This window comes from Xyrauchen texanus, chromosome 30, assembly GCF_025860055.1.
Source record: "Xyrauchen texanus isolate HMW12.3.18 chromosome 30, RBS_HiC_50CHRs, whole genome shotgun sequence".
Classification (NCBI taxonomy): Eukaryota; Metazoa; Chordata; class Actinopteri; order Cypriniformes; family Catostomidae; genus Xyrauchen; species Xyrauchen texanus.
In genome coordinates, this window is record NC_068305.1 from 3,082,037 (window position 1) to 3,098,569 (window position 16,533).

At 39.4% G+C, this 16,533-nt stretch overlaps 1 protein-coding gene across 3 annotated transcripts in view; it reads right to left on the bottom strand.

Moving 5' to 3' along the window:
- Positions 1-465: 465 nt before the first annotated feature.
- The window catches only part of LOC127624348 (AN1-type zinc finger protein 3-like), a 42,267-nt gene continuing 26,199 nt past the window's right edge, over positions 466-16,533 (bottom strand). Inside the window, exon 7 of one of the 3 annotated variants that reach the window (XM_052099138.1) lies at positions 466-1,794. In XM_052099138.1, coding sequence (XP_051955098.1) covers positions 1,640-1,794 — 155 coding nt within the window. In that variant the 3' untranslated portion in view covers positions 466-1,639. The remainder of the gene's footprint in view (positions 1,795-16,533) is intronic. The other 2 variants (XM_052099140.1, XM_052099139.1) reach the window with 2 other exon arrangements.

The window sequence follows — 16,533 nt, forward strand, 5'->3', positions numbered from 1 at the left end:
CAATCATAATAGAAATTAATTTGTTTATAGAATATTTATTATTTTACATCACGTAAGGGAGCTTTTTACACCAAGTGTGGGGTAAAAGGCTCCCTCGCCACCTTTTGTAAAAACTTAATTTTAAACTCAACATATATACATTTTGTGACCTGAAAAAAAAAAGGCATGCCTTTAGTGCCATTGTACCCTACATATGCATGATATATTTCAATTTGACAAAAAAGGCCATTTTCATATATGCAACATATTATAAATTTGTAGGCTACATAAATGCTCAATTATATGAACTCTTATTGTATTTGTTCGTGTATGGCCATTGATCAGATTTCAGTATCAGACAATGTACTACTAATTGCAACAGGCCTAATTATGGAGTCCTCATTTGTGTTTTTAGTTTACAGATTTATTGTACGTCTGTTTTAACCTTAGAAAAGTTTTCTTGTATTGTCTGAGGTGGAACATTTTCACACAAAAATAAGGGTTTTTCCAACACCCACAGGTTTCACCTAACTGTATGGAATGTTTGTGTATTTTATTTTAGTTTTTTGCCTACTAACTGTATATTCAGTTATTATGCACTAAAATATTTATATGTAATTGCATTTATGTTGAATTACAGTAACCCAATTACAGAGGTATATAATGATGATTTTTATAATTTTTACTGCAAAACAAACCCCCCAAAAAATGCTGCAAATTGTATAGCAAAAGTTTAGAAAAGCTGCAGCAAATTCAGTCATTTTGGGCCACAAAAATCTGGAAAAAAGTGCCACGAAATCCTGGTGGGACTGTTTAATGAATAGCGGGACAGACACTAAACCTTGCTCTTCATTGCTTTGCCTGACTGTGAAGTCACTCATGGATTTTGTTTTCTTCAATATAACCCCCATAAATACTGAAACATTCTAGCATAATCTAAACCAGTTTATTCAACTTTAAGAACATGAGCAAAGAGATGGAAAAAAAAAAAGCAACAAATGAAGCAGTAAATATGCAACTAAATACACAATTCTATACTAAAACAAGCTCATTTAATATGCAAAAAAACAAAATACATGTTTACACTAACGTCTTCAAACTGTCATTTTTAATTATACCTCGAAGCCATTTCCTTCTGATATAATCAACTCAACCGTGTGGTTTGATTGTCTTTCAGATGTTGTGATGTGCAATTAAAGAGCCAGAAACAAACATGACTTCATGTAATCTGTAAACAAGTCTTTATCAGAGAAACAATGGCAGCAGAACAGAGACTACATGGGCAGGCGGAGGCATTGATCGAGAAACATCAGTCAGGGATTTATAGTTGCAGAGGCCTGTGGGTGCAGCAGATCTTTGAGGAATCAGGTCCTAGTTTGACAGACTTAATAGACTAATAACAAATCTTTAACACTCAGCCACTCACACAAACACATAGTACTTGAAAAGACTTGCTGCTGAAGATTTGCAATCCACCTGTCAAAACAGGCAGTTTTCAACAGATTAAGGCAGAGAGCATCAGGAGCCGAGCTCTTCGGGTCACTCGAGGCCTCAAACGAGAGACGACCCCCGATCAAGCTCTGGACAATTCTTTCCTTATTAATTCTTGTTTTCTTGGGCCTTTCTTGAGGGATTGCTATCTAGGGATGGATGACGGGAATCAGGAACACTCCTCTCCAATACGCTGACAGGACCGGCCCACCTTACGGTCCAGTTTCACCATTTTGCGCACAGCCTCTTCGCGACCGCGTCCCAAGTGATCGAATTCACACTTGTGCTGCTCAGGAAGACGATGGCGCATGCAGAACACATAGCCTAAAGAACAGGAAACAGAACAAACGTTTAGAGACCAACCGTTGACGCAGTGGTTTGTCATGACCACCAGTCCGTTCCAAACAGCAAAAAAAGATCTATGCAAAATGCAAAGAATAAAATGCAACTACCCATATAATCGTGTAAAGTTAACACAGCAAAATGGGCTTATCAACTTTTAAAATGGAGTAGAAAATGCTTATTGACATTGCAGACTGTTCTACTTTCCAATCAAACTGTGAAGCACGTTGATTCAAACGGTGTTAATGTTTTCCACTGTTTTTGGTTTTAGAAAATTTTAATCTTGTCAAAAGTAAAAAAACAAAAAGAAAAATTTAGTCAACATTTCATCAGGTCACATTCATACATTCACATTCATTTGTCAATTTCAACTAAATTCTAAAATAAAAAAAAATTCCACTAAAATGCCATATAATGTTTGGCAACCAAAAAACAGATTTAGTAATTTTAATAATGTGCAAAATTAAAAATAAAAAACATGTAAAACTGTAACAGTCAAAACCTAAAACAAACATTTATTAAACATGTATCAACTTATAAAAGACCTAAGATCCTAATGTGTAAAGTGATGAACTACTGTAGGTACAGTTTATTTACTATGTTGTACATTCTTCATGCTTTATGAGACTCCGTTTCTAGTGGTATTCATTTTCTGTTTTTAGAGTGCGTTTAGGATTTTTCACAGCAAATAGCCACATAAAGTCTTTTTAGTAAGTAAATCCACTCGCCGGCCATCTTTGGAATCTTTATGCATTAATGGTGCTCTCATAGATGTGCGAGTTACCCATGCCATGGCCACTGACACACCCCCATAACATGACAGACCCTGGCTTTTGGACATGACGCTGATAACACCTTGGATGGTCCTTTACCTCTTTGGCCCAGAAAACACAACGGCTGCGTTTTAAAAAAAACATATGGAAATATTGGCTCGTTGGACCACAAAACACTGTTTCACTGTTCTACTTTCCATCTAAGATGAAACTGAGCCCAGACATGTCGGTAGTGTTTTTGGACAGTGTTGATGTATGGCTTCTCCTTTACATAGTAAAGCCAGAACTTGCATTTGTGGATGCAGTAGAGAGTGGCGTTGACTAACAAGGTTTACTAAAGTATTCCCAAGCCCGTCATGATATCCATTACAGATGAATGACATTTTTAAGACAGCGACATCAGAGAACACATGGTGACTTATCCAGACGTGTTGTTGATACGGAGCATCTACGCGAGAGAGGCAATTAAATTGTATTGTAGTTTCGATGCTCACAATTGTTTCCTCAGCAGAGAGATCGGGAATATTGGATTGCTCCTATTATAATCAATGACTTGCGTATAAGGAAAGGATTTCTTTTTTTGTGTTCCTAATTTGTAAGTCTTTTGGATCAAAGCATCTGCTAAATGACTAAATGAAATCATAAATGACTTGAGCAGCTTCATTCATTATAATGGGAGCAATCTATAGTCACTTTTAGAGCTCTACCTTTCAAACTTACAATTAGTTCTCATAAATGTTGTTCACCTACCAGAGATAAGACATGTTACCATTGTTATTACCACACGTATCCAGCCGTCTCACTTCACTGCTGCAGATCATGCGTCCATTTGCACAACCATCTTGAAATGGTCCATATACTATAAAACCACTGGATAAATAATGACACTCATGCTCTGAGGCAGGAATGTAGGAAAGCGGAGCATAAATGGAAACGCGAAAGGCTTCGAGTGTCCCATTTTAAATGTAAAATAAAAGTTTATCTGCTTATCAACAGTCTGTGTAAGATGCTAAAAATAAATATCTTTCTGCTATTATTTCCAAAAACCCTCATAATCCTAAAATGCTTTTTAACACGATAAATAAGGTACTCTGAACTGTCTCCACTGCTTGTCTCCTGGTTTCTTGATGCTACCCCCCTGAGACAAGTGTAGTGTTTTTGGATTTTTTTTACTGGTAAAATTTAAGCTTTGCGATCAAGCTTCACCACTAGTACTGAACACCCTTTGAAACCTGTTGCCTGTCCTGTTCTGTTCGACCGGTTTTCACATATTTCTCTCACAGAGCTAAATTATATAATCCGTCCGACAGATAAAGCCAACAACTTGGTCAGTTGATGTCATTCCTGTATGGCTGTTTAAAGATGTGTTGGATACTGTCAGTCCTAGTGTATTGTCTATTTTTAATAGTTCTTTATGTAATGGTATTGTTCCACCTTGCTTTAAGCAAGCAGAGGTTATACTACTTAAGAAACCAAATCTTAAATATGTTCAGCACATTTCTAAACAGCAATTTTTATTTAAAAAAAAAATACAAAACACATTTTAAACAACTTTCCTCATTTTAAAATGAAAATAAAATGTAGATATATTTCAGTCCAGTTTTAGAGCTTGTCATAACACGAAGTCTGCCCTTCTCAAGAAGACAAATGACTTAATGCTCAACTTGGATTTGGGTAGATCAGCGGTTTTAATTGAGCTTTATCTTAGTGCCACCTTTGATACAGTAGACCACACTATTCTGCAAGATTGGATTAAGTATGAGGTTGGCATTAATGGTACAGCCTTAGATTGACAATATAATTTATTATCCCTAACCATCAAAAGATTGAAGTCTCCTCAAAATATTATATCATGAGGAGTGCCAAATGCTTGCAACATTCCTTAAAGATCTATAAAAAAAAGCCCTGATGATCAGTGTTAGGTGCGTAAATATTAGCCAAAATCAACCTTTGCCCCTGAATTTCTGCTAAAACAATTATGACGCTTCCTAATTTATCTTTAATCTGCTTGAGACATTTGAATTGTAGACGCTTATTTATCCATGTAATGACTACCCTGTTCTTACTTGTTATTACTACCAGCACTAAAGAAAACATGTCCACCCCATTTATTATATTCCAAAATTGTTCAGCTTCCTGTGGGGAAAGACACATTTCTTTTTGCAATTAACATTTTTTTATTGAGTCAAAGAAAATAACAGAGGAAAAACACATACCGAATCAACATTAAACTTTTAACCCTCACTAATATCCTCCCCAAACACCAACCCCGAAGAACATCCCTGTGGTCACATAAAATCATACACTTAAAAAATTATCAAAACTAAATATATAATAAACATACAAACTAAACTTCTCTCTCCTTATCCGCTCCCCGAGAGTAACACAAAACCGTAAAATACCAACCCCAGTTCCTGAAAAATAAGTCCCCCCCAACCCCAGCGTTCTATCTGTCATCTCAAAAGCTGCCACCCTCCCCAATAAAGATGCTTTTCTTGAAGAAACACTACATCATATTTCTTAGGTTTAAGAAATAACCTTCCTTCTTTTTATGGGGTGCCCCAACCGATTCACATTTCACATGGTGAGAGACAATCCACTCATATTAACGTTTGACAGGAAAAAAAAAAAAAGTTACATTATTAAGACCACTTTCCAACATTAGTGCAACAATCAAACCCCAAACTTGCCCCTGAACAAAACAAAACAGAAAAAGACATCCATCCCTCTAAACTCAAACAGTACATGCATGCCTATGACAGCCCCTACGACAAATTTGCCATCAGATTGCTCAAGTCCGGTGCTTCTATACAAATATTGTGAGACAGAATTACATAACAGAAAGTTATCTATAAAACAAACTCCAGCCAATAGTTAGAATAAACACAAAGCACATGTAGATTTATTCACGAAACTATCCCGAAGGCATGTTCCTCCACAAAACAAGCTCTAGCCGCTAGCGGAACCAGCACAAAAAAATACAAATCTGTTCAGTTTCCTCGGACAATGAAACAACAGTTCAGTGAGCCGGCTGTTCTTGAGAGCAGCAGATGATCTAATCCTTCCAATGTCCTGCAAAAAATACTCCACAAAACAAACTCCAGCCAACAGGAGGCATAAAAACAAGGAATGTGCAGATCCATCAACAACTGTCCCGAAGGAGTGTTACTAAACAAAACAATCTCCAGCTGCTAGGCGGAGCCAGCACAAAAAGAAACAAAAAAGGCACCCAGCTTCCTCGGACAGTCAAGTGAATGTTCAGTGAGTTGAGCTCACTTGGGAGCAATGTGAGAAACACACCATGACTTCCTCAGTCCATTGATATTATGAAAGACATCACTTGGTGTGGGCATGTAAATATTTTCTGGCCATCCTTAGTATCTATTCCCAATTTGCCAGGAACACCAGTGCAAAAGTGACCTTCCGTTGAGATTCTTGCATTTCGTCGATGCAAATGTTTCTTGGTGTTATTCCACAAAACAAACTCCAGCCGCTAGATGGACCCAACTCAAAAAGGCGCTCAGTATCCACGGACGCGAATGTTCAGTGAAACAGGTCCGCTTGGCAGCAACATAAAAATCTCAAAATGGCTTACTCACCTCATTGTCTCTATGAAGGATAATGCTTGATGTGGGCATGTAAATATTTTGCAGCCATCCTTAGTATCTATTCTCAATTTGGCCGGAAACGGAGCAAAAGCGACCTTTAGACCTGAAAGAGTTTCTTGCTTGAGTCGATCACATTTCTCTAGTCAAATTCGCAAAGTCTGGGAACAAGAAAGCTTTCCTCTACTTCTTGCCTCGTTTAACACAAGATCTTTATTTGGTGATCTCAGATATTTGGCCAGAATTGATCGGGGCCTGTCTCCCTCAAACAATCTCCAAGCTGGCACACTGAGAGCTCACTCTATTTCCAATGTATGGCCCGTTATGTGAAGCAGACTCGGTAAGAGCTCATCTAAGAATTTGACCATATCTCGCCTTCCTCATGCTCAGGAATTCCAACAATTTGGACGTTGTTTCACCAATTGTGATTCTCAAGGTCTTCCAACTTTTCCCAAATGTGTTCCTACTTCGGTTGCTAGCGAGTAAGCAGCTTATTCCCTCTCTGAGACGATTCTCTGAATCGATCGTGAATCTCTACCAGAATCGGTCCCTGATTCTTGTAACAACTCAGAGAATTTAGTCTCAAAATCACAGTAATCGATCGACATATTACCGCAAGATCCTCTAAGTCTGTCATGACCTGCGCAAGCATCACAGAGATGCTGGACAGTTGACGTTGAATTTTTCCCACCACACTGTCCAAACAGAGTCCCTAGTCTGCGGCCCTGTCTGGGGTACCAGCTTGAGCACGTAAGTGTCTTTTATTTTTTCCAGAGCCCGAGGATTTAGAATTCTTTGACATGTTTACTTCATAGAACAGTTATGTAGCAGGGTGTTTTGAATCTCACCGGTTTAAGACACAAAAAAAAATTTAAACTGGCAAAGTGCGCAGAGCTTGCTGTTTAAACGTCCGACCCCCACAGCCTTAGATTGGTTCACGTCTTACCTCTCAGACAGGACTCAGAGTACTAGGATTGGGAACTCTTCCTCTACCTCTGCACCTTTAACTTGTGGGGTACCTCAATGTTCTATACTGGGCCCAATTTTATTTTCTCTTTATATGCTTCTTCTGGGTTCTATTTTTAAGAAACAGATTTCGTTTTGCTGATGCTACTCAGCTTTATGTCCCTCTTAGTTCTAATGTAAATTCTTATATTACTATTAATAATTGTCTTGAGGAAATTTTCTTCAGTTAAATGAGAGCAAGACAGAAATTGTTGTTTTTGGCCCCTCTAGTGCCGTTTCTGGCGTCACAAGCAACCTAGCGACTATTTTCAAAATGCACCCCTTTGATAAAAACGTGGGTGTGACTTTTCACTCAGGCTTAAATAAAAAAAAAAAAAATGAATACTGTTGTGAAAAGCAGCTTTTACCAACTTGGATTAATTGCCAAATTAAAACCTTTGCTCTCATTTAAAGACTTTGAGATAGTTATCCATGCTTTCATCTCATCCCGGCTTGATTATTGTAATATTCTTTTTATATGAGTCTTAGTCAATCATCTTTACATCGCCTACAGTAAATTCAGAATGTAGCCGTTAAGTTACTGACTGGATATAGGAAGAAAGTATTACACCTGTTCTTCACTGGTTATATTTCAAATACAGGATTCATTTTAAGGCATTATAGTATATTTTTAAAGCTATAAATGGCTTGGCACCACATTATCTCTCAGACCTCCTTATCAATTATCACTGCTCCAGGAGTCTCAGATCGTCTGACAAACTTCTACATATACCACCCTCTCGCATGAAGTCCACATGAGATCATGCTTTCTCTGTAGTCGCCCCAGATGATGGAATAATTTACATTTGGACATGAGGTCAGTTCATATATGATATTTTTAAATCACTTCTTAAGATTTCTTGTTCCTTGGCTTTTGTGTGATAGGGATTCGTTTTATTGCTTGTCCTTGTATTATTCTATGTCTATGTTCTTTGCTTTAATTGTTTATGTACAGCACTTTGTTACACACTTGTTTTTAAATGTGCTTTATAAATAAATTTACCTTACCTATTGTTTTTATTAGCATTTCCATACTGTGCCAATTTTTCCGGGAATGGGGTTGTAGTAAATATTGAATTTTTTATAACAATAATTACAATGCTACAAGTGAAAATGTCCATTCCTGATTCAAACATTTTATTACAACTAATAAAAAAAGCTAATTTTTTATATCTGTAATTTGGTACATTAGTGGCGATTTTAATATTCAGATATCTGGAAATGGACTTAAGATATAAATGAATTGAAGAGTAATTAAAGATTTTAAAAGGCATTATAACTAGTTACAATCACATTACAGATATCAAGGGAAATAATTAACAATTATGATTTTTTTGTCATATTCATGTAGTCCTACTTTGTGTCAGAGCATGCGAGTAGAGCAATGAGAATTTCACAGGATTTTGGGAAATGGGCTCAGTCCCTCCCTCGAGGTGCTCACATTCTGCTCCTCCCAGAATGCACTACATTTCTCATGCGGTGTGCACATCTACACTGACTGATATCTGGGGTTGGAAGCTGTATTCGTGGTTACATTCAGTGATTAAACTGGGAGAGATTCACAAGCTGCTGGTGACAGAGGCAGAATCCAACATCAGGAGGCAGTTAAAAACACATAAGAGAGAGTACAAGGCTATTCATTAACCTCCTGAGACCAGAGCGTGACTGCTGTGTGCATTTTCAATTTCCCTTTTTGATTTGTAACTAGTAGAACCTAACAAACAAGCACAAGCATATTTTTTCTATAACAAATAGTTTTCCTAAACATTTATGTCCACATATGTGGACAGCAGGACTAAGTAATTTCAAGCTACAGAAAGTAATTGTTCAAACAGTTTATTATGTTTTTGAGACGTTATAGACATTACAGCTGATTTTCTATAAAGCTGAAAAATATTCTTATTAAAAGTAATAGCCAGCATCCTCCAATCACTGCCAACCATCTTAAAATAAAAATGTACATTATACAATTCTGAATCTATGTACTGATTATCATTGTCACATGTCTGTCAAACATGTTGAGTGATCTAAACATCATCTGCAGCCTGAAACTGAACTTTTGATCTGATTTTAGGAGTGAATGCACTTGGCTGCATAGAAAGCTACATGATGCACCCTTGCTCCCTATTTAGTGAATGACTTAACCTTCAGTGTACTGTCTGTCTGCACTGATCTCAGAACAGTTTGAAATTAACTTATTCTTCATACTAACTTCATATAAAGCCTCTGAAATCAACATTTTTCAGATTTTGGATGAAAAAAACTTACTGGATACTACTGGATTATTGCTACACAACAATAAAGGATGCATATCACTTTGTCCCACGTGCAGCTTTGGGACTCTCTGATTACTCTCTGGTTCATCTTCTTCTGACCTAGAGGCAGAAATTCAAATCAACAAAGCCAGTAGTAAGGACTGTTAAGAAAACGTGTTCTACTGCAGATTCGAAAGGCCCAATCTCACACCCCACACACACTCTGACCTTCAATTCACACAAACATTAACACCTCCTGCAACCCCCTCCTGCTACTCAACCTGCACTCAAGATCTGTGAAGACGATGTGTGCCGTGTCTTTCGGAAGCAAAGGTCAAGGAAGGCTTCAGGACCAGATGGCATCTCAAAAGTGTGCCTTCGATCCTGTGCAATTTGCTTAGAGCAAACAGGTCTGTGGATGATGCAGTCAACATGGGATTGCATCACGTCCTGCAACATCTGGACAGACCGGGGACATACGCAAGGAGCCGTTTTGTGGACTTCAGCTTGGCTTTCAACACCATCGTCCAAGCTATTCTCCGGTGTTACGTCCCGCACTAACAAGGAAGGCTTGACGTGAAATTTCGGAACACAGCCCCAGCCGACAGATCACCAAAGACACAAACTTAAGTTCCACAAAAAGTATAATTTATTTTAAAGTGGAAAAGATGATAAATTAAGGAGCAATGACTTCAGGGTGCCCCAAGGTCAAAATAATAAATAAAATAGACTTATAAACAAACATATATAAATTACCTAATCGGGAGAATAAACCAATTACAAAGAAACTTCCCTAACTCCCTATAAATAAACAAATCGCAAACAAAGTCAAAACAAAATGACAGGACACCCCTAGGCTCCTAAAACATACAAACAAAACCGATTTAACTCATCTCAAACAAACAAACATAATCAGGTTAAAGGTTTTGGGGATCTGTCGACGGGAGAAGGAATCCGGAGCTCTTCACGCCACAAGGCCAACGCCAGAATGAGCTTCCATCTTCAGTTAACGCCGCCCTTTTAAAGGCGGTGAATCAGTAGATCCACCGATCAGGAGCGCCTCCCGCTGCAACCAATCCCTGCACACATACAAAACAACAACCAACACAAAACAGATACAGAGGATCGTAACACCCTCACACAAAAAAAAAATAAAAACTCATTAGTGATTTTTAAACAAAACTAAAAGAACGAGATAAGGCATCTGCTAAAACATTGTCCTTGCCCTTTTTATAGCGAATCTCAAGATTAAAATCTTGAATAAACAAGGACCAACGCATAATGCGTTGATTTGCATTACGCATTCGAGACAAAAATACAAGTGGATTGTGATCAGTAAAGACGATCACGGGAATAGAACTTGTTCCCACATACACTTCGAAATGTTGTAACGCTAGTAATAAAGCAAGTGCCTCTTTCTCAATAGTACTATAGTGTAACTGATAGGGCAAAAACTTTTTCGAGAAGTAGGCTAATGGATGCTCAACTCCGTGAATTTCATCCTGCAAAAGGACTGCTCCGGCTCCGGTGACACTAGCATCAACGTCAAGTTTAAAGGAACGTGAATAATCTGGGGCAGATAACACTGGGTCACTACACAACAAACTTTTTACAGCTTTAAAAGCATGTTGACATTCATCAGACCATACAAATTTGTGTGAAGCACGGAGCAGATTAGTTAACGGTAGAGCCACATCAGAGAAATTTCGGCAAAATGCTCTATAATAGCCTGCCATTCCTAAAAAACGGCGAAGATCACGCTTGGTTTGAGGCACAGGAAAACCAACAATTGCCTGTACTTTCTGGACTACAGGACGTACTTGTCCCTGTCCAACCCGTTTTCCCAAATACATCACAGTTGCCTTGGCAAATTCACATTTGGACAAATTCAACGTAAGGGAAGCGTTAAGCAAGCGCGTGAAAACAGTGAATAAGGTGTCTAGATGTTCTTTCCAGCTGGACGAATACACCACAATATCATCCAAATACTCTTTACAGTGCTTAACATCAGCTAATATAGTGTTCATTAATCGTTGGAAAGTCGCCGGCGCATTCCGAAGCCCGAAAGCCATCACAGTGTAATTCAGGAAGTTGTCTGGAGTGACAAAAGCAGATATTTCGGCTACACGTTTAGTTAAGGGAACTTGCCAATACCCCTTTAAAAGATCATGCTTTGTAACAAACTGAGCCGATCCCATATTATCCACACAATCTTCCATTAACGGTAGTGGAAATGAATCAGGTTTTGTGATCGCATTTACCTTACGGTAATCCGTACAAAATCGATGGGTACCATCCGGTTTCGGAACAAGTAGACGAGGCGAGCTCCAAGCACTTGTGCTCGGGACAGCAAAATCATTTTCCAATAGATATTTCACTTCAGACTCGATGATTTTACGTTTCACTGGATTGACCCGATTAAGCATGTTGCTTAATGGGTGGATGATCGTTCACTTCAATATCATGCTGAATGACATTTGTCTGAGTAGGTACATCTGAAAACAGTCCTGAAAAAGACTGGATCAAATTCACAACATCAGATCGTTGATTTACAGCTAAATGACATAAATGAGAATTAAGATCTGACAAAATTTCAGAATTATTCAGTTTGACATCAGACACTGGCATACTCCGTAGATTTAACCCGTCTTCATCGCCACAAGAAGGTGGTACCACAGACAGTGAAGCAACTGGAACAGGAGAGCTCTTAAACTCCCGTTGTTCACCACGAACATCATAACGCTTCAACAAATTTTTCTCTTTCGATCGTGGGTACAGATAATATAGTCAGTATCACTGAGTTTTCGCTCCAAAACATAAGGTCCAGAAAACTTTGCTTGCAACGAAGAGCCAGGAAGTGGTAACAAAACAAGAACTTTGTCTCCTTTCACAAAGGAACGAACGACTGCTTTCTTATCAAAACACTCCATCTTTATTTGAGTCTTTAGCAAAGCTGACTGAGCCAGATCTCGAGCTTTATGCAGACGTTCTCGAAACGAACTCACATAATCTAAAAGATTGCAAGGTGGCTTTGTTTCAGACAACCAGTTTTCTTTGAGCAGCTTAAGGGGACCGCGCACCGTATGCCCAAAAACTAACTCTGCGGGACTAAACCCTAAAGACTCTTGTACAGTCTCCCGTACAGAGAACAGCAGCAATGGTAATCCTTCGTCCCACTCTTTTTCTGAATCTACACAATAAGTGCGTAACATTGTTTTCAAAGTTTGGTGGAATCGTTCCAGTGCTCCCTGAGACTCAGGGTGATAAGCACTGGAAACGATGTGTTTAACATGCAACTGAGACAGAATTTGGTTAAACAAACGGGACATAAAATTTGTTCCCTGGTCCGTCTGAACAATTCTCGGAAGTCCAAAAGTAGAAAAGAACACAGTTAAAGCTTTCACAATAGCTTTAGCTCTCAAAGAACGAAGTGGTATCGCCTCAGGGTAACGAGTTGCTATACACATAAGCGTAAGCAAGTAAGTGTGACCTGCTTTTGTTTTTGGTAGAGGTCCGACACAATCTAATAATATGCGCTCAAATGGTTCTCCGATAGCAGGAATCGGCTTAAGAGGTGCTGGGGAGATAACCTGGTTAGGCTTCCCAACCATTTGACAAGCATGGCATGATCTACAATATTTTGTAACATCTGACTTAATCCTAGGCCAAAAGAAATGACGCAAAACTCGATAAAGCGTTTTAGCCACACCTAAATGGCCAGCCACATTATCATGTGCCACACTTAACACCTGTTCTCGAAAACATTTGGGAACGACTATCTGGTACAATGTGTCCCAACCTGAATTATCAGACACTAAAGGTGTCCATTTCCGCATTAATACTCCATCCATGAAGTAATAACCAATTGGCTTTTTCCCAATTTCTTTTGATCTTACAGCAGAATCTCGGTAAAATTCGAGCGACTGATCTTGTTTTTGCTCGACAGCCAATAACGTGCGGTCTACAGATAGTAACAGATCAGCGGAACCAAATTCAGCACCACTGCTAGTAGACAGCGGTTTAAACGCGGACATCTCAGACAGTAATGGACCAGAATCAGTCACGTTTTCATCCACAAGAAAAGTGTCAAAGATCAACTACGGTGGAAAATTTTTGTGATTGAGCTCGAGTAATCACACAGGCAGGAAACACAGTCAAATCTACCGCATCTTGCTTGCACACAACGGATGTTTCATCTAGCGGATTCTCAATGACTTCAGGGAGAGGGAAAACTTTTCCACCTGCCAAGTAATATCCCATTATCAGGATTACGCCATTTATAGGTAATTGAGCACGAACGGCCACTTTTACGAAACCAGTTACCCACTCAGAGCGAATATATATTCTATGCAAGGGAACCTTTTCCACTTGCATTGCAATTCCCTGCACTAACACATCAGAGCCACAATACGTTTTCTCTGAAAATGGCAACGAACTTTTCAAAATAAACGACTGCGCTGTCCCTGTGTCACGCAACACAGCAACAGGCACTTGATCATTTTCCAAATCACTTAAAGAAATCATTCCCTGACCAATAAAAGGTTCAAAAATTGCATCAATTTCTGGCTTCGACGGTTTAGTAACAGTTCGTACGAAACCGAATCCTTTAAGCTGTTTTGTCTTATTTTTCTTTCTCAAAACGGGACATACAGCAATCAAATGACCGGCTTCATGACAATAAAAACACTCACGATCATCAGATTGCACGACTGGTTTCAAGAGTTTAGACGACTTAAAAGTTCTCTCAGAACTCACAAAATTTGGCATTTCTCGACGAGCAGGTGCCACGAATATGCTCGTGCGTTAATACAAATTCGTCAGCCTCCGCAAGAATCATAACTTTTTGCTCATTCAAGTAAACCACAATTTTATCGGGTAACAAATTTTTAAACTCTTCAATCAAAATGAGCTCACGAAGCTGCTTAAAATTTGTCGTTTTTCTGGCTTGACACCATTTATCAAAAAGTGCGGTTTTCTCACGCGCATACTCAACGGACGTTTCATTGGCAGCTTTCACATGCGGAACAGACTTCCTGAGCCTTTCCAGTTAAACGACATTGCAACAAAAGAGGCCAGACTTCTTTCGGCCAATTCAAAACAGCGTTGACGCATTCAAATGCACCAAAATATGAATCAACCTCGGCCTCCCGAAACGGTGGCGCGAGGTTGATTTGTCTACTAATGTCAAAATCCAAAGAAGTTGCAGAAGGCATAGGCAACGATGAATCAGAAACATGATGTAAACTCCGGCTAGTTCGAACAACAGCAGGTAGCCTTGTTTTAGACTCACCGAGCGGTCGACCAGCTTGTGTCTCCAATTCACATTGTCTAAAACGCAAGAGTTGGGTAGTATGTTCTTGACGTTTAATTTCCAAATCAAGTTGTTTCAACTGGACAGCGAGTTTTAAATCTTCCGTATCTACCCCACTAAGTGAAAGAAGCACCGGTTCACTACTTGAACCCTGCTCTTCATCACTTGCGCTTTCACCTATCTCCCCAACCTCACTTTCAGGATTTTTAACTGCTGTTAAGACACCCTGTTGCATCAAAGCAGCCTGTATTACGTCCCGCACTTCTTTTTTACGAGCTGATTTTACTACTGCAATGTCATAATAATCAGCAATCAAATACAAATCCGCTTTACGACACAATTCTAACCCTTCACACGAAGGCTTTTGTCGAAACGCCTCAATACTAAAATCCATTCTATATCCCTTTCCCCAATTTTCAAGAAAAAAAACTGCCAATGAAACGTTTACACCAGCAAAAGGAGAAAAAGAGATGTATACATACCATAAAACGAATTTGTTACCATAACGTGTCCCAATTCGTTACGAAAGGACGAGCCCCCATTTGTTACGTCCCGCACTTACAAGGACGGCTTGACGTGAAATTTCGGAACACAGCCCCAGCCGACAGATCACCAAAGACACAAACTTAAGTTCCACAAAAAGTATAATTTATTTTAAAGTGGAAAAGATGATAAATTAAGGAGCAATGACTTCAGGGTGCCCCAAGGTCAAAATAATAAACAAAAATAGACTTATAAACAAACATATATAAATTACCTAATCGGGAGAATAAACCAAATACAAAGAAACTTCCCTAACTCCCTATAAATAAACAAATCGCAAACAAAGCCAAAACAAAATGACAGGACACCCCTAGGCTCCTAAAACATACAAACAAAACCGATTTAACTCATCTCAAACAAACGAACATAATCAGGTTAAAGGTTTTGGGGATCTGTCGACGGGAGAAGGAATCCGGAGCTCTTCACGCCACAAGGCCAACGCCAGAATGAGCTTCCATCTTCAGTTAACGCCGCCCTTTTAAAGGCGGTGAATCAGTAGATCCACCGATCAGGAGCGCCTCCCGCTGCAACCAATCCCTGCACACATACAAAACAACAACCCACACAAAACAGATACAGAGGATCGTAACACCGGACTAAGTTAAACCAACTCCTTGTTCCCATGTCTATCTGTCAGTGGATTACCAGCTTTCTGACAGACAGGCAGCAGCTTGTGAGGCAGGGAAAATTTACTTCCAGCACCTGTACCATCAGCACCGGTGCCCCCCAGGGATGTGTGCTCTCCCCACTACTCTTCTCGCTCTACACAAATGACTGCACCACCCACTGTCAAGCTCCTGAAGTTTGCAGACGACACCACTGTCATCGGTTGAACGGCTGGCTCACTGGTGCAATCATAATAATCTGGAGCTGAACACGGTCAAAACGGTTGAGATGATAGTGGACTTCAGGAGGAACACCCCAGCATTGTCCTCCTCACCATTCTAAACAGCACTGTGGCAGCAGTGGAGTCATTCAGGTTCCTGGGCACTACCATCTCACAGGACCTGAAGTGGGAGACACACATTTACTCCATTGTGAAAAAGGCCCAGCAGAGGTTGTATTTCCTTCGCCAGCTGAGGAATTTCAACCTGCCACAGGTGCTGCTGAAACAGTTCTACTCCACAGTCATTGAGTCTGTCCTCTAAACTTCACTAACTGTCTGGTTTGGTGCAGCTACGAAATCGGACATCAGAAGACTACAGAGGACAGTTTGGACCGCTGAGAGG